Below are 26,654 nucleotides of genomic sequence, written 5' to 3'. Positions count from 1 at the left end.
GGCAGCAACAGTCACCACCACCCAAGGCCCGCCTCTCAATTCATCTAATTGGACAATGGGGAAAAACCATGAACAATGGGAGTTCTTTTCAACTCGAGGCGTTCAGGGCGCTCTTGCAAAAATACTAGATGCTCAGAAATGCAAAAGCAGTGAGCAGAAAGCTAAACTCTCCTTCAGTCCATCACTTGTTTCCCTTCTATTCCTGTCTCTCTGTCTCCTACTCTCAACCTTTACTTTTTCTGCCTATTCTTTTTTGCTCTCTGTTCCCTTTCTACTTTCTACTATTTCTCTTCCTCTTCCACTCGCACATATCCACAGAGCGAGAGAGGGTGTGTGAGAAATTTAGTTGAGTATGTGTGACGTGGTAAAGTGTGATTTTAGCCAGCATATCCCAAATCCAGGCCCGTCAGGCACGCATTCACAGGAAGAGACACACACACACACACACACACACACACACACACACACACACACACACACACACACACACTACACTGGGTGGGAGTCTCATCTCTGTGTGAGCTTCACTGGTGCTGACACACTCCTGTGTAGCGGCGAATGGGACTTGATGTCTGAGTCCCCAGCCTGCAATTTGCCCATAGGGCAGCCACTCGTTAGAGCAGAAAACGGAGGGAATATAACGGGGGAGGGAGAGGGACAGCAAAAACCTGAGAAAACGAAGGAGGGGAAAGGACGCAGAGTTGATTCACTCTTACCGTGAAGCAGATGAGAGGGAAGATTGGTAAGTCTCCCCTTGGGCGTACGCTCTGTGAAGATCACTGCTCTGGCTTGGCTTTACCTATTTCTCCTCCCTTAAGCACCCATCTAAGCTCCGTCAGTAACAAATTTTAGCCCAGGAGGCCTTCTTTTCCACAGTACTCAAGCCACTGTCATACTGCAGCTTTGCTGGAAGTAGTCAGCAAAGCAAAATAGATACTTACATTCTTTCCTAATTTCAGTCGCTCTGTGCATTCAAACCTAATTTTCTATACCACTGTACATGAAAAACAGAGTTGGTGAGTGAGCATCTGTGTGCATTCATGCATGTGTGGAAATAAGCGTTGGAGGGGAGTAAGCGCTGTTGAGTGTAATGTTTTAACACCACGCCATGGGGGTGGAATAATTCAGGACACACACAAACAAACACACAAACATGCTGACGCCTTGTCACATGCATCTCCTGCCCTGGACAGATATGGTTGATGGGATGCTGCCGGAACTGTCCTCTTCCCTTAAAAGGATGAGCTCATTATAAAGAGTGAGGAAGAGAGAAATAAGGAAAGCATGAGAACACATTTTTGTATCCTTAGAAACTCTCCCTCTATTCATCATTGATTTTCTCTTAGCGCCTCTTTTTCAGTTTCTTCTTTTCAGAGTGTTCTACTTCTGGTTGGCATCCGTCAGTGGATTTCCTCTTGTCACTTCTTCCCCTATACTTTATCCGTGTTTTCTCTTCTCTTTGCTCTTCCTAATTTCTGTTTTGTTCCCCTCATTTGTAAAACTGTCTACATTCATCAAAAGTGAGAAAGCTTCATTGCAAGTAACGCACAACATTGGGCCATCAAATATGTATATCCTTGTATTCTTTGATCATAGTCATTGTTTAATTTTTCAGTCAAGCTGTTTTGTTGGCTTTTACACGAAGGCGCAGAGGATCTCTTTATTTTATTATTTCTCTTTCTTACAGTAATAACACAAGGTACTCTTGGTCTTTTCGCTGTGGGTGTGGTAGATGTCCTTTTCATTATTTTCTGCCTGCTCCAGTTTTGCCTCGACTCTCACACTGTCTCATTGGATCTCCTCGCTGCTCCTTCTCAGTCTTTCATCCATTTCTCTGCCCTAGTTCTTCTATGACAATCCCGTTCTCCTTCTCTCTGTGTTCATCTCTAGGGTGAGTTCACATTGTAGTAGACATACGAGCTCAGATTAGAAGGTTAAGTCTTATAGAGGCCAACTTGCACAGTCACATTGAAGCCCCCCAAAGAGAGCTTTATAGTATCAGGGGTTACTCAGCTTACCAAGCAAAGGTTTTGTCCTTCAGGCCGAATACATTGCAACTTTTCTAGGATAGGTACCATGGTAGCTGTAATCCTTAACAGCTGGGAACTTTTGTGAAATGTTCCATGCAATAATACTAAAGTTTTCATATAATTTTATAGCCTTCTGTAGTATAATGCTGGCTCTCATTATAAGACAATATTAGGTAATAACTTTCACTAACACATATTCTGTATTTGCCTAACTTACATGGAATGGAGGAGTGAAATTATAATTAGTTCTGTCAGATGCTTTTATTGAGATTACTGTTTCAGGGTGCTTTCACGCATAGCATGTTTGGAAATGTTTATTTACACTGTGGAGATTTGACCTTTTAGTGTCTTTTAACAAGTGAGGGGAATGCCATGTTTGGCATTAAACAACCACACTTACAAAAATGAATAAGTTCACAGTTATTCTTCCAACCCAACTTGAGATGCACCGATTGACCGGCTGGTGACCGGAATTGGCCGATTTTTATGTCATCGGCCATGACCGGGGACCTGCCGGTCAGTCTGACATATGCCGATTTTATACCGGTCAAATTCACTCCGGAGGCGCATGATTTACATTGCGCAACATCAGCACCAAACGTGCACATACAGGGTTTCCGCAATATGCATGTAACAGCGGCGCACTGCCACTCAATCGGCTGTTTATGAAATGTCATAAAGTCGTAATTATACACGGCTCTGCAAAGCCGTCTGCTCTACTGATCTCAGGCGAACAGTCAGCCGCGCTCTCTCCCCTCTGAGGCTGAACAACTGGAACATGAAAACCGCACTCACGCTGGTCCCGTGAAATATGACAGCTACAGTTTATCGGAAAATAGCGTTGGGCACACTGACTTTGATGAATTTACTGTTTATCAGACCCCAGATGAGACAAGAAGCTAACGTTAGCGAACGCTACGGTCCCTCTGCCTCTGACGCCCCGCTGGCCGCAGTGTAAAAAAAAGAGACGCTGTATTCCTCCGACACGCTGTATTAACGTTACTGTTTAAAACGCTTTCCAGGTTAGTGGGGATGCATAGCGCTCAAAACCAACATTAAAAACTTACCGCCGGTAGCTAATGTTAGCAGCAGATTAGCCTGTTAACAGCAACGGTAGTGTTCATATTTATGCACAATGACAAATAAAGCAAACCGGTTTGTTATTTATATATTATTTTATTGCCCTTACCTGTTTTCCCTCTTTTCATTCATACAGAAGTTTAGTTTGCTAAATATATCAAATTTTGTTAGTTGGATATTGGATGTGAAAAGAAGGAAATGGTTCTTCCATAACATTGCACTTTAGATGTGTGTGAATTTCACCAGTAGTAATTTATTTAGTTCTATTTTATAGTAATTATCTGTTCAAAAAATGTTCTATGTTCTATTAAAAATGGTAAATTTTCTATTAAAGAAAAGATAGAAAATAAATATCTGTGTGTGTGCTGTAAAGTGGTTAGAAAAAATGAAATCGGAATCGGCTAAAATTGGTATCGGCAGGTCAAACTCAACGAAAAATCGGAATCGGCCTAAAATTTGTAATCGGTGCATCTCTAAACCCAACTGTTAAATCAGATAATTCTGAAAAACTATGAATGATCCCACATTGCAAGAGTCAGTAGGTGCAAGTCTACAGTCGTATATCCCTAGCTGGTATGAAAATGAGAAGTCACTTACGGATGGAGTGTAAAGCGACAGGGTTGATGGTCAGCATCTCCAAATATGAGGCCACGCTACTCTGCCGGAAAAAGAAAAGTGGATTGCCCCTTTCAGGTTTGGAGAGAGTCACCCTAAGGGACGGAGTTCAAGTATTTTGGGGTCTTGCTCACTAGTGAGGGTGAGATGGAGATTGATCGAGGCAGATCGGTGATGCATCAGCGGTAATGCAGGCGCTGCCTCGGACTGTCGTGTTGAAGAGGGAGCTTAGCCTGAACGCAAAGCTCTTGATTTACTTGTCGAATTTCCTTCGCAGAGCATCTAGGCCTGGGTCCTTTACATTAAAGGGGGTCAGTTAAGGTGGTTTGGGCATGTCATTTGGATGTTTTGCTGTGGAGGTATCCTGGGATCCCCCAGGAATATGGGTCTGGATCCTGCTTCAACAGCAGCCCTAGACCTGCATAAGTGCGAAAAATTGAAGGATTGATGGATGGAATATTATACTTAGCTGAATTCTCAAGGACTGGAAGAAGAGTATGCTGTGACTCTCACTTTATTTTTTCCCAATGGGTAATTAGTTGTGCACTAGTAAAACAGAAACACAAGATAAAAACACACCGAACATAAAAAACATTATAGAAATTAAAAATAGAAATCAAAAGTTTTAATAATTTTAAAATAAGTTAAATTATGAATAAAAGATAACGTACTGAATACTGATAATACTGAAAATGTAGCTCCTGAATGGATGGCATCTATCGGCATGGGTTCAGAAATGTTTGTTTTTAACTGTTAGTTTTGGCTAACGGGAGTCTAAATGATCAAAAGCGGCATGATTTTGATAAAAGGTGATTAACTTCAGGATCCTTCTATGTATGCCAGGTGTGTTGACATACAGAGATGATGTATGTCTATATAAAAGCTTTATTTTATGGAATGGAAATACTGAATATTATTTCTGCAAATTTCATGTTTTGAAGACAGCTGTTGCCCCTGAAATATACACGCACTAGAGAATAATGACTTTCCTGTTGTAGTGAACATATTAAGCGAGACGCAAACACACTTAGCAACATTTAGAAGTGACACTTACAAAGCTGTTAATGGAGCGTGGAGACTGCCTGTGACTTTGATGGCTGCCTCCTTTTGTTTGCTTACACTTTGTAAAGCAACAAACATACTTTATCTGCATTAGTCCCTTGGTCCCATGACTTTTTTAATTAATTTTCATGCAGCTGCTGTCGGTATTTAGTCAGTTAAACAGCCTTGCAATCCATCCTGGACACACACACACACACACACAAAATCAATAATTCTGATCACACTCTGATGATGTGTTATTGTTCTTTATTTAATTCCCTGGCTTTAATGAGGGTGAATACCATCTGCTGATTAGACAATATAGAGAAACAGGAAGGCACCCACACACAATGCACACTGAAATCAAGTTATTTGAATGGACATAATGGGCACAGCAGTATGAGTATGTGTGGGTACGCAGGCTTGGGTTTGCGAGATGTGAAATCATGCAATCAGATGCTTTGGAAATATGCAGAACTACAATGAGCCCACAAACAGATGCAAACACATACACACAACAACCACCCACATTTCACACACTTCTTATTATGTGAATGGGAAGTCTCTCACCCCACAGAGGAAGTGGTATTAACAGTGCAGGTCTTTTTCTATTTCACGCTCCAACCAAGTGTCTAACAATTTGCATCTCCCACTAACACTACTACATCTGTTGAGATGTGAAAAGGCAGGGAGGGGAAGCAGAGAAGGAAAGGCAAGAGAGCGGAGGGGGAGAGAAGAGTTAGACAGGAAAAGAGGTAGAAACAACAATGAGACAGGAATAACTGAATAGGAGAGAGACTAGCCCATGACTAAAGTGAGTTGACACCATCGGGAGAGAAAGAATGGGTGATGAGAGCTTGGGAATTTGATGTCCTACTTGATGCAGAAGTGCATGTTTTTTGTCTAAGACACTTTGTTTTAAATTGAGTTTACATTGTGTGACAACAGTGTGAGGATACCTCTCATTTCCGCATGCCTTTATCTCCTCTTCACTCTACATTTGTGTGTGTGTGTGTGTGTGTGTGTGTGTGTGCGTGCATGTGCGCAGGTTTCAACCAGCCAGCCTGGTAGAGAGGATCCAAGCTATAGCCCAGAATGTCTCCAACATGGCCACCAGGGTGGAGCAGATACTGCAAAACAGCATTGTACAAGGAAGAGGTAAAGTACCAATCTCCGTCATTATCGGTATGAAATGCCTTTACCTCCTCGTTTTACTTTACATTATGTATCCATAAGATATAATACAAAAAGCATAACGTTTGAAAAAAGAAGTGAGTAATGTCATGAGTGTATGACTCTTGACCTGTGTAATCATACAGCATCTGATCTGACATACTTCATTGTCCCTTTGTGAAGATTTAGAGGCTTCATCATGCTGTAGATCAGCCCTAATTACAAACATAAATGCCATATAAAACAACATAATAAGCATAATCAAATCACACGAATAATGTATGCACACAACACCGAACCATCTCATCCAATCCACTCATCTCAAACACATGGACACTCACAACTGACATTGAAGTCCTGTTGCACATCCTCTGCAGCTTGTTTGTTACATTACATTTAGTCTCAAAGCACGCTGGAGGAGAGTCTGGCTACTCCACATAGCATTTGGGGATTGGAGGAAAACGTGCTCTGGTTTATTGGCATTTCTTTAAACCAATTACAATCGTCTTGGGCGGTGCTAAGCACTGGAGAAAAGCTGCAAAATAGGCTTGGAAGGAACTTGTTTTGGTGGAACATGTGTACGTTTAAAAGGTGTTTTAGTCATGCAACTGAACCATAGTCCTCATAAATCGAACAGAGTTTAAAATGCCAACACAAAGGAAGCCCAAGGCAACGGATATCCAGCCTAAATGAATGAAATCCGGTGGATTTTCCAGCACCAACGGAGCTCCGGTGCCGCAGGAACTTCCGCCGGATGCATGTATTTTCGCCGATGTCTGTTTCCTTCCGCTTTCTTTGTGTTTGAATTTTAAACTCCCGTAGATTCATGGTTAACTACTCCTCAGATTTCTGCAGGGTAAATTGAACAACTTTTGAATGTACACGTTCCACCAAAACAAGTTCCTTCCCAAGGCTATTTTGCAGCGGTTCCGTGCGGAGCTTGGCGCCGGCCATGACAATTGTGATTGGTTTAAAGAAATGCCAAGAAACCAGAGCACGTTGTTCTCCCATCCCGGAATGCTGTGTGGACTAGCCAGACCCTCCGCAGCGCTGTGGCGTTTCAGTAATGTTCAACTTGAAGTGCAGCTGGACTCATGCACAGCTGTCAGCTTGTGTTGGAGCTAAACTTTGGTTGCTGCTGAGCAACAGAACAGAAGAGAATACAAAAAAGAGCTGCAAACACTCACACACACACACACACACACACACACACACACACACACACACACATACTTGTTTAAATGAGGATGTCTAGCTGATTTTTCTACTGACCCAAATCATTTTTGACACCTTCCCAAAGTATGCAGGTGATAGTTTCAGTTTGATATTCTCCACACAAAAACCATAAAAAACAAAGCAATATTGTAACAATGTGCGCATTACAGCAGTAAAGGTAAAAAATAGGTTATCAAACACATCAACCCAAAAATCGGAAATCATTATGATCTGAGAGTTGCACCTTTGCAGCATTTTTTTCCTAGCTTTTTCTATCTTGACATAAGTTCAGTTTATTTTTTAGGAAGGTCAGAGGGATAAATGTGAGTAATCAAGTCGTCGTAGATGGTTGTGCATGTGGGGCACTGTAGTCATCTCTGTATCTCATCTTTGTTTTATTGCTTCCATCCAACCCTGCTGTTTTCTGTTGTCTTGCTCTTGAACATTTTTAATCAAAGCCTAAATAACACTAAGCTTGTGACAGTTTGGCACACACTCATAATATAACCCCCATTATGAATATTCTTTCCTCCTGACTCTCCTCTCTCTCTTGATGGTAATTGCCCAAGTCTTTACATGAGAATAAATTAGCATTACATCTCCTTTTGTTTTCCCCCACTGCATCTGCAGGGATGATGCCAAAATGAAAAAAACTGCTGCTTTCTCTAATCACAGATGAATTGAAACACTGCCAGCAGACTTTATTATCATACGGCTCAATGGCAGTTTATTTATCTCGTGGTCAGGCATGTGCAAGAGGGAACGACGAGAGAGAGAGAAAAAAAGGACGTGATTAGAATTTCCTTACCCCTCAAGCACTGATGTGGCTTTTATTTTCAGTCTTGCAGGGACAGTAGTCAAGTTTATTATCTAGTTAGTTGACCACATTTCCAATTGTTGCTATTGTAATCATATTTGTAAGCAGTGTGCGTCTCAGGGTCCGTGTTTTCAGTCGAAGGAGAGTAGCCCAGGGGGAGACTTATGTGGAAAACTGTCTCTTCATTAGGTAAATGGAAACAGACGGAACCTAGAGAAAAGGCAAATATGTTGGTGCAGAGAGAGAAAGGGGGAGAAAAGGGAGGGGAGATTGAAAGACAGAGAAACACTGAGAAATTTAAGCTGCATTGGTTTTCCTCTCAGACAACATCATTTCAGTCACTCTCTTCCCTTTATTTCTTTCCTTATGTAGCAGAGAAGCAGTTAACTAAGTCAGTGGAGCAATTAATGCAGTGAGTGTAGCCTAAGTGAGCAGACACATTTGCTAGCGTAACACTAGGATGGTTGGCAGCAGTGAGAGACTACTGTGCTGCTTTGTCAGGCCCAGTGAGAAGTGTGCACTGCAGTAGAGCCGATATGGTGCGATTTTGCTAAGGGGAAACCACTGGGATTTATGTGCACCAACGGTGCATACGGTGGAAGCGGTGATGTTAATGATGATGGAGGAAGCAAATATTGCCATAACGTCCAAAAGCGAGTGGAACAAAGCTGTTAATGAGAGTGACACCGTAACCTGGCAGTCGTGAGCGGTAAGCCTGTGGGTCCAACAAGTGTCTGCAGTCACTTTGTGAAAGTTATTTGATTAAAGAAATACAACCTGCATTTTTAATAGGCTTTGACATGCACCATATGCTGCAAAATTAGCTGATAAATAGTACACTGGTTGAATTGCTGTTAGAATAGTTATTTTCACTGGATAACAAATATTCACATTCACACACCAACTGACTTGAGTGAGCTAAGCCTGGACTAATAAAGCAGCAGTCTTGTATTGCCAGACCACCAGTCAGTCCATAGCACTGTCAGTGCTGGAGTATGTTCTGGCTGCAACGGGAAGTAGATAGGGAAGAAAACACTCTGGCTTGTTTGTATTTCTTAAAACCAATCACAGCTGTCCTTGGCAGTGCTAAGCCCCAGATGCAGCAATGGTGCCCTTGCTAACTAGATAGCGGAGATAGCAGAAGGGGAAGGACATCAGGCTTTATCCCAGCAATGTTTACCGTTGAGCCAGACTAATGAAGCAGTGATTGTGGGTGAAGCAAAGTAGTTTACTCCTTTATTGCTTATTATTTAGCTTGATATTTAAAGCCTCTGAACACCCACATAAGTGTTTTTTAGTTATTCGGGCCGATTAGAACTATGCTCAGGTTGAAGGTGGACAGAGCTTTGATGGGAATTTATAAGATCACAAATCTTCATCTACCAATAAAATGATAAAGGTGGCATTTGTCCTGCCCTAACAGGTGCAAAAAGGTGCAAAAAAGCTAACAGGAGGCTCAGGAAGATGTCAATCAATCAGTCTATACACACCCACACAGTCTTAAAAAGAGGTGTTCAGGTCCTTTAAAAATGGGAGAGGATCCTGGTGCGTGTATGTTTTACTACTGGAGGTAAAATGTCACTCACTGTGTCTTTTCAGCAATGAGAGATGTGACATCAGGCCAGTGTGAAGTACCAAGAGACCCCCGCTTCCCAGAGTGTCCTGGGAAAGTAGATGTGAGTGTCAATCTGTTGGTTTTTATTTGGAATATGATGGTGCAGCAGTTGTTGTTAACCGTGTTCTTTATTGACAGGCATCACAAGCAAAATAAAGACCAAATTTTAGGATATTATAACACACGTGCCACATAGCCATTATCTCCCCTGCTTCCTTTGAAGAAATCATTACTGATTTTAAGCTTCTTCAAAATCCCTATCCTTTTGGTGGGCGATATCACTAGGCGTGGTGAGAAAGGATAAGGTAGACACAAACCGAGCCAAATGTAACTACAGCAAACGTAGCCTCTTATAGCCTGTACATTTTATGTAGTTATTCAGCTTTTTTTTTGCTGAGTTATAAAGTTTCCTTGCAGCCCAGTAGCAAATCATCTGTGCATGGCCCTGGGGTCTTGGAACCATGTTATAGAAAATAATTAATTATCCCTTTATATGATTTTGTTGGTAAGTGAATGTAAATCTTACTTTATGTATGTGCTCTCGCTGTATACCATCTAGTGGATGCGTGCACGTTGGACATCGGACCCTTGCTATGCCTTCTACGGAGTCGACGGTTCAGACTGCTCCTTCCTCGTCTATCTGAGCGAGGTAGAGTGGTTCTGCCCCCCACTGGCCTGGAGGAACCACAGCAGCACCCCCACCCAGTATGTCCTGCAGCCAAAGGCCCCTAAGAGACAGGTGAGAGGATGACTCACAAACGTGCAAAACAGACACCAGCAAAATGAAATGTCACATTGGACATTTCAGGCATACATACAGATATACTGTGTATTCAGAAACACACATGCACTGTGGGTGAAGGCTGCCAGTTGACAGTTGATAGATGTACAATAAACACACAAGTGATTATGCTTGGCTCACCACCTCAACACAACTAACAATACTGCTTACATGTACTAAGAAAGCAGCAACTAGCTTACTACTACAACTACTTACATACATATTTAAACATAACTACATACCAGGGGCACAACTACCCAGTGTCAGAGGAGTATGCAGCAACAATTTTGGCACCCCCCCCCAAAAAAAGAAAAAAAGAAAAGTGTGCTGGCTCATGTATGGGCTTTAAATAATAAAGGTTTATTTTAAAGTATATCAGCCACTGTATGCCTACCATAATTATAAATAATTCTATGGTATTATGGTAATAATTATATGGTGTGTGTATATATAGAATTATGGGCTACTATATCAGGGCTCGACATTAACGGTTGCCCTTGGCAACCAAATTGTGACAATTGGCAACCTAATCATCAACCCTGGTTGATGTGATTTGAGTGGTGAGTGGCTTTCCATCTCTGTCTGCACTATTTTTCCCCCAAAAGGACACAGTGAATAGGTTGGTCAACAGAACTTCAAACCATACTGGACATTTAGTTTTGTGTGGTCTAACTAATAGCGCTCCTACCTGATGTCATCACTGGTCTCATCTCTACTTGATTCCATTAATCTGTTGGTATCAAGTGGCTCCCCCTACACTTCCACCTAATGTTAGACCTAACTGTTGCCTTCCCCTGTCTTTCCTGATCCACCATCCTCACACCTGAATGGAATGAACTCATTTAAGTGAGTTAGCACTCACTTAAATATAGCAGCCTAAATTCAATTCTTAAATCAGCCTTGTGATGGCATCAGATAAGACAACTATTATGCAGTAAGGTTGTGCTGCTGTTGAAATTACATTCACATTTTGTATTTTAAAAAGTACAAATATGGAGAGCCACTTAGCGCAGACCTTTTAAAGAGAGAGAGAGATGTGACCCTGTAATTACAGCTTCCATGTCACCCAACAGATGTAACTATAGCCTGTATATGTCTGACAGCACAGCTAACATGAACAGCTAATGGTAAAACAAAATCTATTAATGATTCCATGGTAAACCAGAGTTATTGCATAAGTTATGTTTTCCAGCTTCTTGTAATTGATTGTGCATGCTACCTTATATTTACCAGTTGTTATTTTACCTTAATAAAATTGAGATATGTCGCGCATGGGATTGGTTTGATTAACCAAAATCTAAATGTAGCTGTCAGCAACATTGGTTTGCATTAAGTTAGCAAACACTAACCCACAAACACGTCTGTTAACATGAATATTTGCAAGCCTCCAAGTTCGGTAGCAAATCTATGCATGATTCCATGGTAAACCAGTGTTATTGCATTAGTTATGTTTTCCAGATTCTTTTCATTTATTGTACATGCTACCTTATATTTACCAGTTTTCAGCTCAGCAACCTCGGTTTTGCATATTCTAAGCTAGCCGTAAACCCCCATTTGGTTGCTACATTCCCAGTGTTAGCAAACACTAGCTAGTCTGTTAACATGAATATTTGCAAGCCTCCAAGCACAGACGTCACATTTTAAATCCTACCTGTTGCCTTTCGCCATCCACTTATTTAACTGTGTTGTGTCCTGTTAATACTGTTAGCAAATACACCTTCATGCCCTGCTGCTAAATTGACGTGCAATTCATGTGGAAAAGTGGGACATTTTTCCAAAATGTGTCGATTTGGACAAAAGGAGGTGCGTGAAATAGTGATAAATGAACTGACTGTGCTTTTAATGACTGATAATGTGCAAGATAAAATTATCTGTACTGTGCAAGTGAATGCAAATGGACACTGTCATGACGTTGAGCTAATAGTAGACACCGGTTCATCAGTTTCTATCATTCCATAGAGCACTTACCAGACTCATTCAGAACACTTTCTCCTGCTGAAAGGAAATATTCCACTGTGGAACGTGAAGTGCTGGCATGCGTTTGGGCAGTAGAAAGGTGGAGAACCTATCTATGGGGACATCACTTTGTGTTACGCACAGATCATCAAGCACTTACTACCCTGCTCACATCCAAGGGTACTGGCCGTGCTGGACTGCGAATTGCGAGGTGGTCTGCACGATTACTTTGCTTTACATATGATGTTGCTTACCGCCCTGGGAAACTGAATGTGACTGCTGACTGCCTGTCCAGGCTTCCACTGCTTAACACAGAAGAAGCTGAAGTGGAACCGGACATAGTAGCTACTGTCTTTATGGAGTCTTTGCATGCCATGTCCTTGTCGGAGTTCACCGCTGCATGTGACACTTGACTCAATTGCGAATACAGAAAGGCTGGCCAAATGCAGAAAGAATGTACCAAATGAGCTGGCTTCATACTTCAGTGTACGAGACGAACTGGCTGTAGACAAAACACTTGTCATGAGAGGTACTGACCGCTTGATTGTGCCTACATCACTACGATCCAAAGTGGTAGACTTGGCACATGAGGGGCACCAGGGAGTGGTGGGCACCAAACAGAGACTGCGAGAACTGTATTGGTGGCCACAAATGGACAAAGATGTACAGAGTAAGATAGCGTCATGTGTGTCATGCCAATACAATGACAAAACAGTGAAGATTGCACCTGCACCACTTACACTTGTTGAACTGCCAGATGGACCATGGGACAAGGTGGCCATTGACATAACCGGTCCTTTCGAACGTGCTACATGGGACTGTCGTTATGCCATCACTCTCACAGACTATTACAGTAAATGGCCAGAAGTAGCATTTGCCTCTACAGTCACAACAGAGGTGATTACCCTATTCTTAGCTGCAGTGTTCAGTCGTGAAGGAAATCCGATCTGCCTGGTCTCTGACAATGGATGTCAGTTTACTTCCCATGAGTTTGCAAAGTTTCTGAGAGAGAGAGCGAGATAAAGCATCTGCACTCCAACGTCTACTACCCAAGAGCCAATGGAGCGATTGAGAGATTTAATAGGGTATTAAAAGAGTGTCTCCAGACTGCAGAAAGAACACACAAGCCTTGGAAACCAGCAGTGACAGAGTTCTTACAGATTTACCGTACTACTCCATTTGAGTTGCTGAGAAAGAGGAAGATGCGAACAAAACTGAACATTCTTCCTGTTTTACACAAAATTACATCACACAAGCAAGTCAAAGAAACTGTGAGACAAAATCAACAAAACAGTAAGGAATATACAGACAGAAAGCGAGGAGCAAAAGTGGCCACCTTCCAAGTGAACGATGCTGTACGAGTCTGGAGACCAGAACATGTAAGTACTTACCTTCTCAGCGATGGTCGGAAATGGAATGCCTCAAAGCTGGCGCGTTTCCCTAACATACCGGCAAACTAGTTTCTTTTTGGCGAAAATCGCCGTTTTGAAGGGGAAAATGTCATCCACGTGAATCTGTTTTTGAAAAGCTTTGACCCAGTACGGCCGTTATCTACCGGACCAAATAGCAACGCGGATTTCGGTGCCTTATTTAGGTACCACTTAAATGCCTGCGCTTCTCTCTGGTGCTCCGAAAAACGGACGTTAGAGAGAACTGAAACATCGCCGCACGGGATGCTAGATAACAATACACTCGACAGCAGCTAACGTTAGCCTACGTAAAATGCTGACAGCTAAACGGTGTAAAAGTGTGTCTGTATTTCACTGTAAGGGATTTTGTGTCACATTTTCAGCCCTTCTGAGTTTGCAGGTATGCCCTAAGGAGGCTCTAGCTTGCATCAGTGAGAACAATGAGACTACACTGGATAGACTCACTGTGACCGAGAATGTGCATGTTGGGCAAGAACCAGGCCCTAGACGCACCACCAGAGTCAGAAACCCATCTCAGTGGTTAACAGACTTTGAGAGATGAATATGAAACAGGATCAACGTGTGAACTGTGCAAATTGAAAAAATACTCATACTGTTCTGTTATGTGAAAAATGTCATACTGTTTTGAAGTCTGAGTTATACCAGCTAGGACAAGAATAACCTAATTTCATGTCCAATTTAGGTTTCCAGGTAATATCCTTAATGAAATGGTTATGTGACAGTGGTTGAGGGTACTATGTTTATGTGACTAATTCCTTTAAGAAAAGGGTAAATGTTGTGTCCTGTTAATACTGTTAGTGAACACTGGGGGCGCTAGGGTGCACAGTGAGGATACAGGTGAAAGATACTATGTGCGTAGATGAAGAAAATGGTATGTGCAGAGAAGAAGAAGAATAAAGTTGGAAGTAGCGTGATACATGTCTCTCAGCTCTTACTTAAAATACTTTACAAAACACCACAAACTGGTGTCGCATCCCTTGACATGCCATCCCCTTTTCCCTCTTTCTTTTTTTCTTTTTTAGCCCCTGACAGCTTTTTTGCTTTATCCATCTTTTTCCATAGACGACAACTCACTACTTGTACCTGCTTGCTCAGCGCTCACGGCGCCCCCCCCGCTCCCCGCTCCCTCTTCTATGTCAACATTCTATGATGGAATCTTATGAGACAGGGCGCCTACTCTAGCCTGTTAGCCTAAAATGTTATATAACATTGAGGAAATGCAGAAATGACTTAAAAACCCACAACAGCAGCTACATATAGAAAATACCAAAAAAAAAGATAGATATATATATATATTTTTTTTTTTTTTTTGTTTTTTTTTACCATGGCCCCCTATGTGCCGCACTAACTCAGACTTTCCAAGCTTGCTCAGTTCACCAAGGTTATGTGGAAATACTGGCCAGCGTAGAAATGAGGGCAACAGAATGCAGCTGATTATTAGGAGAAGCCTTTGCTGTATTTCACCCTGCTCAACTTTCAACAACATATTTTCTTTCATTTAGCTGATATACAGTATATTTAAGCAAGAATGTTACTACTGTCCCCTTTTGGCCACTGTAGATGATTTGTGGAAGCTTCTTTGAATGTGGATTTCTTTCCAGTGCATTCTGGGTAAAGAAAACAATTTTAATTGTAGACCAACCAAATGCATAGTATGAAGTACAAGAAAAGAATCATTCTTATCTCATGACATGCATAAAACATGTTAACAACATGGAGATATTTGCCCTTCTTACCTTATTGTTAAGCTTTTCTGCGCAGTTGGCGGCTAAAGAAATATCTATTCAGTAGACGGTGACCTTAAATGTTAATTGCTGGCTCCAATAGAGAAAATTAAAACCAGAATCTTCAGTCCTGTAATGGAAAGAGAGTAGAGTTGAGAAAGTAAAAAAGAGAGAGAGTGAGGAAAAGAAAAGACTTTAGACAAGCAATATTGTTTTTAGTCAGCTGCTGGAATAGACAAAAATGTGTTTTTCTCACTGTATTATTTGTCCCAAATTGTTGCCTTTGTATTTTTAGACAGCCTTTAATAACAACAAAGACCAAAAATTACAAATGTAGAGTGACTAATGCTGGTCATCAAGTTGTCAGTCACATGTCCAGAGTACCAATCAAAAGAGGCAGGATAAGAGTGCTAAAAGTCCTTTTGTTCAAAAGATGCTCTTCAGTAAGTATCATTTCATAATAGTTGACCTTCATCTGACTCTCTTTACTCTCTACTAATTAAAACAGGCCTGATCTCCCTCATAATTATCTTCCACCCTCTATTTTTCCTCAACATTGACTTTAAGGTCATGGAGCAGCAATACTTTAATTCGTTACACAGTCAAACTAATACACACTAACAGGAGTATGAGCATTTTGCAGGGTCATACCCATAAAAACGTACTTAACACGTAGAGTATCAATTTTGTAACAATCATGAATTATGCTTGCTGGCTTTCATAAAGGAAAGGAAAATTCTCCACTCTTAATTTTACAATTAACCCTGACTGCTTTTTAATACAGGCCAATGAAATTGCCTATATTTTAATATGAAGTACTTTGTTTCTCACCTTGGTGCCAAAGTACATGGTGCCCTCTAATGCCTGTGCAGCAATAATAAGGGTCTTTGAATTTGGATGTTCACCAAATGGAATGAGGAAAGTCTTCATGCACACTTTATCCTGGCTATCATCTTTGGTATTGTTCCCAGTTACAGTGGCTTGGTCAGCCTTCTACAGCGTTTGTTTGGGAACACAAAGCAATCATGAATGTTTAAAGTCGCTATTAAAGTGTGTGCACTATGTCTTTGTGTGTATGGTTTCCCCTTGCTTACTACACTTTATTTGTGGCAGCAGTGAAATGTTTAGGAGGCAAAGCAGAATGTCACTGTAAATGAAGAGTGATACCTCCATCTTACCCTGTGACCTAAATTACTGAACTGTGGATTTATGGTCTACTTGTATCTTACACACAAACGGGGCTGAGCCAAGGTTGTTTTCAGGGGAGAAAAGTATTCTGTGTTAATAGCATAAGTTAGAAAATACATGCTGTTTTTCTTTGACAGGGAAAACTAAAGCCAGCCTAGAAATAGTAAAACAAATAGCAAAGTGAACAAGGTTTTCTCAGGACACCGTTTTTCTTGAAATAGGTATCTAAAATATAAAGGGTGACAGGGAAAATTTAGCATCATGTTGCAAAATGGCTTATTCTTTTAAAAATCCACCCCTAAATGTTTTCTTGCATTTGCAAAGAATACAGAATTACCATCACACGCAAGAAAAAGATTTGCATGCACAGCTTACATCAGCTGGTGTTAAAGTGGCTTAACTCTCCAGGTGACACTCCTCTTTCATATCTTGCTTGCTTCAGTTGCTTTGCTGTTCACTGTGTTTTTCCAGCATTTAAGTCAATAAAAGACACAACTAAGAGTATATAACCATGCTAATGGCTCTCTGAGGCATGTTCATTCCTAAGATAAACATACAAGTGGATAAAAATATAAAATTCTGACCTGATGATGGCTCCAGATCTGAAAAGTCAGAGAATCCCCAAAGTTCAAGCCCATTAATGTCTGCCCCAAATACCATGGTAATCCATCCAGTAGTTATTGAGACATTTCACTCTGAACCACAAATATCAACCTGCTGGTGGCGATAGAAGGGAGGGTCAGGGGATCACCAAAGTCAATCAGATTTATCCACTGGGCACCATAGATCTCTGCAACAAATTTCATGGGTATCTATCCAGTAGTTGTTGCGATATTTCAGTCTGGAACAATGCGGTGGACCCACTGCCATCCCTAGAGTTACACCACTAGCGTAGCTAAAAGCTTAAGATTAACACCCATATTGCTGGTGCAATATGTCTAATGACTGTGGTACTCTTTGTACTTGATTTCAACGTTCTCACACTTTCTCTTCACTTTTTTCCATCTCTCCTATCTCTCCTTTTACTTTCAATCCATTACCTTCCCAGGCTGCCTTTCGCACAGACCTTTCTGTGCTGCTGGACCAGGTTGGGGCAGGAAAGGAGTCCCTCAGCTTCATGAAGCGCAGAATCCGCCGTCTCGCACAGCAGTGGGCAACGGCCGCCAACCGCCTGGATGCCAAGCTGGAGCAACGATGGAGGGATCAGAAGAAGGTGAGAGAAGGAGGGGAGAAAACAAAAGGGTGATTGATGTAGGAGAATGCTGGGTAATGTGGTTATTCTTTCAACTGTGATCAGGTACTGTAAGAACTTTTTTTTTGTCATGGCTAACCACAACAGTGGTAGTCTAAAAAAAAAAAAAAAAAGGTGCAGTAGGTGGGAGAATAGAGGAGAACAAGAGAAAAGCATTGACACACATAGTGCAGCTTATAGTACCAGATAATACCATCTTGAGTATGATTACAAGTGATCTACAAATCACAGTAAATTAGAGGATTCAAAGTTAGCTAAAAGCATTTTGATTCAAAGATACAAGGCACAGGTAACAATGTTTTCCACTCAAGTGTTTGGGCATTTAAAAACCTTTTTTTTAGATGCTTCTTGAGTCAGTTTGAATGATGGTAGGAAAAAAATAATAGAGGAGGTTGTCACACATTGCTGCGGTCTGCATTATTCTTGTGTAATTGGCGTGTAACTGTTGTTATGAATCCGTTCAAAGATAGTTCTTAAAGATGTATTCTCTAAATTAAGAATGTATCGCAGTATCTAACTGTTAAATTGTAAAACCTTATTTTGGTCGGCACCAACGTGTGTGCAGTATGGACTTGGCTACTTCCTGCTAGTAGCCATGTATGTCAGGGCTTTGTGTGAGAGAAAGGAAGAAAGAGATGCAAGGATAGATGAGAGAGAGGACAGAAATGAAAAGGAGAAACCAGGTGACAAATGATGATTTTGAGCGATTGGGATTATGATGAAATGCCACTCATGTGTCAGTGCCAGAGGGAGAAGAATAAGAGGAGAAAGTAAGGACAGGAAGGGAATGGATGGTAGTGCGGCAGGTATTGTAGAATATGGATTAGGACAGGATTTATGGAGGTGGGGGGCGGAGTCGTGAGGTGAGCAAGAAACACTAACCCTGGAAGGCTGAGGTGCCTGTGTATGTAGGGTATTTCATTATAAAATAAAACTAATGGTGTAGTTTAAAGGCTTACTATTCCAAATGTCAATGAAAGTAATATGTAATTTAAACTTTTTTCCTGCATGTAACCTTTAAACTACACCACATTTTTAGGTTTGTCAAGCCTCCCTACCTATTACATTTCTTACCCCACTCTGAGTAGACTCATAATCTTTTAGTCAAAAACATAATAATAATAATAAATGAATGAGTTAATGCGAGAAGGCAGATTGAGCACACGTTCTGCTTCTTCTCCCCAAAATGTCTCTCTCTGCCCCCATCTCTCTAAAATAAGTTAACCCCGGTGGAAATAGTCCTCTGTCTCTGAGATTGATGTTCTCCTTTCTTGTAGTGCACTGAGGGGATTTGTTATCCTCTACCATGGCTCCGTGGCTGCTTGAACAGCCTATATGCCTTTACAACGTGCTGCAGCTATCTGAACAACAGATGTCCTGGTGTTTGTAAGAGTTAGCCTTGGCTGTCAAAAGCTGTTTTTCACAATAATTAGAAATGTAAGTAAGAAATTGTGTGTGCATGACTGCTAATTGGATATAATTGCAATAAAAGCCAAAGGCAGAATCTCATACATTTAATTTGAAAATGAAACCTCAGTCTGTATCAGTCAAATTTACAATTTTTTGACTGTTACCATCCTTCTACGCAGGAAGATTCATTTTCACTTAAACTCTAAAATAAGCACTCACTTTAATATTGAGCAGGAGAGCAGTGCTTGATTTTAATTAACTCTGACCTCGGAAAAAATAACTGTCTGATGTGAATTAACTACAGCCCTGTACTCGCCTAACCTTTGTCTTTGACAAAAATCCCTCGCTTCCAATCACAACTTTAGCATTCTGCTTGAGTGTGCAGGCTTTACAATTCCAATGGGGCTCTGTTGTTCTATTTCCTTGTTTGACTTTCTCTTTGATTGTAAGCAGAGTGGATGTTTACTCAGAAAAAGAATAAATTAGCAGAGCAGAGAGGTAAGTGAGTGGGGGGGAGGATTGAGGGAGAGAAAAAGCATGATTATTTTGAACTCTCAGAGGCAGACGTAGGACATGAGGACAGTATACAGGCGTACATGAAACTGACTGTGGAAAATGTCATTTATGGAAGTCACGTCATTCAGTCAAATATATTTGACAGATAAACGTTTGAGAGATTTTGTATGCACGGTGCCACATTGAATGAAGTAGAAGCCTGCCCTAAATATTCTAGGAAACCTCTTTTATTTTGTGATGAGTCTGCCTATTTCCTCAGTGATTGTGGAGCTTAGAAAGAATACAATTATCCTTTAGCAGTTATACATTTGAGATTTTGTGCCCTTATCAAACTCAATCAAAAGCCTGAGTCAACCCATTCAGCCATTATAACGTAGCTGATGGAATATTTTGTGTATAGCAAATTGCTGTTCTCGTTTTTGTAGACATCATAAGAGACATTCCTCTAAGCAATAAAATAATGGAGAGGCATTTAAGAGACGATAGTACAGATTCAAGGATGCTGACCTTCTCCTGTTAACCTGCTAGAGTGCAGACACTGCCTGTCTGGAGTTAGTTTAAGTGTATCAGCAAGCGACTTTGAGTTCATTAGTGCATACTGTGTGTGGCATGCACATTTAGTGTGTTTGTCAGCATATGTGGCTGTGGCTCAGGTGGTAAGAGCGGTCGCCTACCGATCGGAAGCTTGGTGGTTCAGTGGTTGCAGTTCCATGTCGAAGTGTCCGTGGGCAAGACACTGAACACCGAATTGCTCCCGATGCTGCACCATTGGAGGGTAAAATGTTTACCTGATGAGCAGTGTGTGAATGGAGAATGGTCCCTGTACTATGTTAAAGCGCTTTGAGTAGTCCCTAAGACTAGAACAGCGCTATATACTGTAAATCCAGTCCATTTACATTCACATTTGCCAAACTGTTCATTTCCTTTCTCCCTGTGTCTGCCCTCTTGAGAGTTAATTGACCTATTGACCTACCGACGTGCAGACGGAGTAGGAGACTAATGGTACATGAAAGGGGAGGGGGGGCTAAGAAAAGGGGAACGTGAGGAGGAGGGAGAGGAAGCAGGTTGGAAACAAGAAGGAAAGATGTGACAAGAAATAAAGAGGGGGAAAGTAAGTCTGCAGAGGTGTAGAAGGCACATGACGGAGAAGGTGAAATTAAGGGTAGAGTAGTGATGGTTGGCAGTGCCAGCTTGTGTTGCCTTCCATCGGACAGCTGTGACCTTCATAAGGGCCACAGTGCATGAGTGAACAGGGTCAGACACACATGCGTTTATGCAAAGTCTGGCGCTAACAGATGCTGAGCCAAGCATTAGCATTCCTCTGTCATTAGCCAGTTAGTGATGAGTAGAGCAGAGCAATGGAGTGGTACCACATACTCAAGAGCCACTTCTGATCTCATATGTACGCACCAAGGACTTTCCAAGGATTCTACTGACATATCACATAAAACATTCCTAACATCAGCACATAAAAGATAAAGTATTTCCTCTTCCACAGCGTATCCTGTTTATATAATTACACCAAAAAAGATTTTGTGAAAAAACCTTGGGGTTACACTTTACTTGAAGGTATCTACGTAAGAGTGACATGACACTGTCATGAACGTGTCATAAACATTATAAACAAGTCATAAACATTTATGACATAACGCTTCTTTTAGTAAGTGTCATTCGGTTTTGTCATGACAAGTTACGGTTATGGTTAGGGTTAGGGTTCATGTGTCATGACTGTCATGTCACTCTTATGTAGATACCTTCAAGTAAAGTGTTACCAGCCTTGGTCTGTGGCATAAATGTTTTGCGAGAGGGGTGGCATGTGAATACAAGCAGACGGTGAAGGTGAGCGAGAGATTTGAGCATGACAGCATTGTTATCATACTTCGGTCATTAAAAGTAGTGATTCTTCTTCAGATCCTTTTGATAATCCCCCGAGCTCACAGCAAATGAGCGAGCAGCCACGCCTAACACACACAAACAACCACACACACACACACACACACACACACACACACACACACACACACACACACACACACACACACAGTTCACTGATGTTCACTATGTCAGTGTGAAACAAATCCATGCAAACAAACAAACAAAAACAAACAAAATTCAAAATCCATCTTCACACACTCACACACCAGCTGGGAGGGCCATAAGTCCACTGTATAAGAAGCTCCATTCTCTGGTGTGTCATCATATTCCTGAGGGAGGCAGCTGGCCGTGATACAGGAGTTTATGAGTTAGTACAGCTTTAGCTTCAGAGTACCTCCCTCTGTTGTCGACTTCCCATTGTGTGGTTTTTCCCACTCGTTCATTTTCATTTTCAAATGAGTGCGTGAGCAAATATGCGAGAATGTGTTGGCGGCGAGAGTGTATGCCGGTGATCTGCATGGCAAAACACAGTGCGAACCCACCCACACTAGTTTCTTTCTCTTCTCTGTTCTAGCTATTGATTCCTATTCTGTAATATAAAGGTTACTTCTCCAGCGCTGCTCTGATATGTGTCATTGAACTCCACTCTAATTCGGTTCCCATACAGAGGAATTAACATTTGCAAATAGAGATAAATACTGCCTATTACAGAGGAAGTAAAATCCCTCCTCAGCAGTCTAGATCATGGGCACAAGTTGCCAGGTTCTGTAAAGCACCCTTAACTCTCTCCCTGCTAACTTTTCATTTCTGTGTGGATGCCAGTTTTATAGAATCTAATTCATGGTTATTCAGCTCTGCTGCCACTGTGTGATATTTCCCATATTTATTTAGCAGCGTTACTGTGCTGCTGCCAGTATCTGAAATTCGCATCCTTCTGTGTCCATTTTATGCCAGTGTTTGTGTGATACACTCTCACCAGCACCACTGCCACCAGGCCAAGAGAGTGAATAGTAGTGGCGCCATGAATCCTCACTCTTGCCATCTGCCACCCAAACTGTAATTAAATTTCACTTATCTTTTTTATGAAGCAGAAGTTAATAGACCAGGCTTATTAAATCAGGGGATTTTTCACGCCAGCTGGAGTCTCACTGGAGCTTGACTCTGCTGCATACATGCCATTGTCCAATGTTTTACACACATTTTGTACATGTTAAGTTGAGTGGAGTGACTTTTAGTAGTTGTACTGGATGTATACAGCTATAATACAAGACAACCCTTCTTCACTATCTATATTTATATAAAATAATTAAATATCAGATATTCAGTGATTTGTTTTCTCTCTTCTGTTATATCATCGCCAGGATCATTAAATGTGTAATGTGTATGAGCAGTGTGTGTGTTTGTTTGCGTGCTGGTGTCTGTGTTACCAGTAACCTTCAAACATTAGTGCATTGTGGCTAATGTGGCATGATGGAGAGAGGAAGAGAGTGCACTGTAGCTCTTGGAAGCTTTTAATCATTACCTCTACAGTTCAAAGCTATGAAGGTACAGACAAGGGACGCACATGCACTTACATACAAACAGAGAGAGAGAGAGGAAAAGACATAGTGAGCAATCGGTGTCAAAACTTTCTTGGGCGACCTCTGGTTCACCCAGTGGGAGCGTTCGCCCCATGTTGGCTGAGTCCTGCGGCGGCGCAGGGTTCGGGTCCGACCTGCTGCCCTTTGCTGCGTGTCGTCCCCCATCTCTCTCCCCTTTCATGTGTATCCACTTTCAAAATAAAGGGAAAAGCCCCAAAAAATAAAAAAACTTTCTGGCAAACTCACAGTTGGCCTTAAGCTCATTATGTATGTTGCATGGAGGTGTTCATGCTGTGTTAGCTAATCAGGATTACTCACCACAGCAGTATTTGGACATGGCTGTGTCTAATCTGCTGTGAAAGGGAACGTGTTGCTCATTTGTCGGTGGGTTGCACTAATTACGCAGTAGCTAGGTGCACATGCATGACAGGACTGTAGCCTGTAAGTTGTATGATAGTGCAACATATAAACTGTGATAATTCCTTCACGTTTTATATGATGTTTTAAAACATGAGATTTTCCAGTTGGGTGCTTAGGAATTAGTAGCAGCTATCTGTATAAACATACGGTGCATATGAAATAAGATGTCTACATGTGCATGCTGTTCCTTTGGAGCATGAGGGGATCATTCATTGGGGATTTCAAAGAATTACTTTTCAGTTTCCATAATTTTCTTTTGGAAGAGTCTGAAATTCTAATGATTCTAATCCTCAAACTCATTAAAACATTTTGCACAGCTTAACTTTCAAGGAGCTTAACTTTATACAGTACACTACGCACACATCTATAAATGATATAATATAAATCAGATTAAATTAAATGTACTTTATGACATTGGGCATTATGTGTATATAATTTAGTGCACCACCATCAAGACATGTTGTCTGTAATGTATTTTATTTGTGCAATATGGTACATAATAAAGAATGGCTGGATGTTTTCAGACCTATTATCTAGCAGGGAAAATACATGTTTTAAATAGTTACTGCTTTTTTTGGATATTTTACTCAAGATTTGTGGATCTAAACTACGAGCTCAGAGCTACCACTTTTATGCAAAATTTGAAATTGAGGCAAAGGTACACATATTTAGCAGCAGGTCATCATTGATAATTTGTCAGTTGTATTGGGAAAGGTTTCGTTAATGTTAGTAAATGGCTTATTAAATGTAGAAGAATTTACTCAGAAAAAAACTGTATGCCTTTTTTCATAACTGTGTTGAACTTTACCACATTAAGGGATAGTTCCAGTTTATTACAACTTCTTTTGGTCATCATTTCCACCAGTAATAACAACATTGTGCTCACAAAGTTAATTGCTGCACAATGTAATTGCTTATGAATACTGTGACGTTGCCAAAAGAAAAGTCGGGCCAAGGTAAAAACACAAGCAGTGAGACGATCATACAAGTTATAAGTGCACCCCCAGGTTAGCCAAACTTATTTGGAGCTACTCTAACATCAGTTGTAAGCATCCATCACAGATTACATACTGTAACAACTTAATTCAACTTGTACTTAACCATACATTGCTTAGTTGATCTAATTTCAGGTGCACTAATTTTTGGTTTCACTTTTAAAGGAAGTGGTTTAAATAATCTACATTAGCTGATCACGTTTTTGTCGCATTGGACTTCATTTTTGCAATGTCACCATGTTCCCAGGTCTCATTGATTACTTTGGTGAGCGTTTTATAAAAAATAGAAATGATGGCCAAAACTACTGTAAAAAAGAAATATCCTTTCAACCATTTAAGTCATGTTAGTTAGAGACTGATGGCGACGATAAGTAGTCATTGACAGAATATAAAGCGTCAAAAAGCTTCTGCGCTGGTTGAATATTCAGTTGAATATTCTTCTCAAATGGAGCTTATTGTTGAGCTTCTCTACAGACTTTTATTTTACTTTTATTTTGTCCTTTAGATCCTGGTCCATGTAGGCTTCCTAACCGAGGAGTCTGGAGATGTTTTCAGCCCCAAAGTGCTGAAGGGGGGTCCTCTGGGAGAGATGGTCCAGTGGGCTGACATCCTCACTGCCCTCCATGTTTTGGGACATAACCTCAAGATCTCCATGTCTGTCAAGGAGCTGCAGGGGTAAGTTACTGTATCCTAAAGCTACCAACTACTAGGGTGTCTGACTTGTTAGTGGCTGTTGGTTTTGTGCAGGTGATGATAATGCATAACCCCATTCCTCATTCATCCAATCAACCAGTGTTTGCTTCTGAATCTGAACTGGTATTAAGAGAAACCAGTAGGTGATATTCCTCCTGTTAACCAGCTACATTGCGTTGATATAGGAATTATCAATTGATTTATTTGTTCCTGTATTGATCCTATATTGACGCGCTGCATAGCTTCCTGTCAGTGTGACTGCGTTGGTGTGTATCTTTTTATCCCTTGCGTCAGCACGTTGCATGTTTCTGCTGACGGATACAGCTATAGGGCCAACACACGCACACGCACACGCACACGCACACACACACACACACACACACACACACAGACCGGTGGATGGATGTAAATCAACCCTGTTAGGATAGATCACCCAGGCTTGTTCTGTCCAGTCTATGCAATATCTACTTCATGGTCAAGACTGAATAAATCACACAGGTTGTCAGGCTCCCGTGAAGATGGATGGCTAATGTTGAACAGTAGAATTATGAATAGGTATGAGTTGGAGAAGACAACTGAATCACACTGTCGATGGGTGACGTCTTTGTTCTGCCTTGATTGGGCCAATAGTCTTTGTCTTTCTGCCATCGTTCATCACTGCGATGACACAGGTATAGAGTATATATCAATATAATGATGTCTACAGAGACCCTGCTGAACTCTTTTACACTCTTCACTGCCTGCGACACTGCTCACAAATCATAGATGAAGTATTGTATTGATCCAAAGCCTTTTGCAGTCATTTTGTAGACATATAACACATCTGCCGGGAGCAGGAGAGAGTATGAAAATCAAGAGGGATTTTATTCTTGAAAAATGAGTTTAAATATGGCAGGGACATCCACAAGGCTGAGTTCAGTTGTCAGACTTGAAGTGGATGGCTCCGTGTGTGTCACTGTAATGTCTCGGCACCCACATTTTAAAATTGGTCTTTCTCACAACCCTGGCCGCGATGTGTTTTAGGCGACTGTGAAGTGTAATCTAACATACCAGCATGAAGAATTATTATGTCCACCTTGCCAACATGGAATGGCTTTTGAGGGAAAAGTAGTTTTTAGCTTTGGATTACTTGAGGAAGCAGTCTAATCTTTCTTCAAAATGCATTTGGATTCTGACTCAGTCCTTAAAAAACACTGGTGTGAGAAATGGCACATCAACTTTGCCTCCTGATGTCAATCTTTCCACATG

At 41.2% G+C, this 26,654-nt stretch overlaps 1 protein-coding gene across 1 annotated transcript in view; it reads left to right on the top strand.

The window, feature by feature from the left end:
* LOC144536788 (alpha-1,6-mannosylglycoprotein 6-beta-N-acetylglucosaminyltransferase B-like) overlaps positions 1-26,654 on the top strand; it is an 83,522-nt gene that overhangs the window by 7,344 nt on the left and 49,524 nt on the right. The window contains exons 2-6 of the mRNA XM_078280067.1: positions 5,815-5,924; positions 9,571-9,647; positions 10,146-10,325; positions 17,714-17,878; positions 25,219-25,388. Of these exons, the coding sequence (XP_078136193.1) occupies positions 5,815-5,924; positions 9,571-9,647; positions 10,146-10,325; positions 17,714-17,878; positions 25,219-25,388 (702 nt within the window). The remainder of the gene's footprint in view (positions 1-5,814; positions 5,925-9,570; positions 9,648-10,145; positions 10,326-17,713; positions 17,879-25,218; positions 25,389-26,654) is intronic.

This window comes from Sander vitreus, chromosome 2 (assembly GCF_031162955.1).
Source record: "Sander vitreus isolate 19-12246 chromosome 2, sanVit1, whole genome shotgun sequence".
Taxonomy (NCBI): Eukaryota; Metazoa; Chordata; class Actinopteri; order Perciformes; family Percidae; genus Sander; species Sander vitreus.
This window is presented reverse-complemented; position numbering and strand designations above follow the sequence as displayed.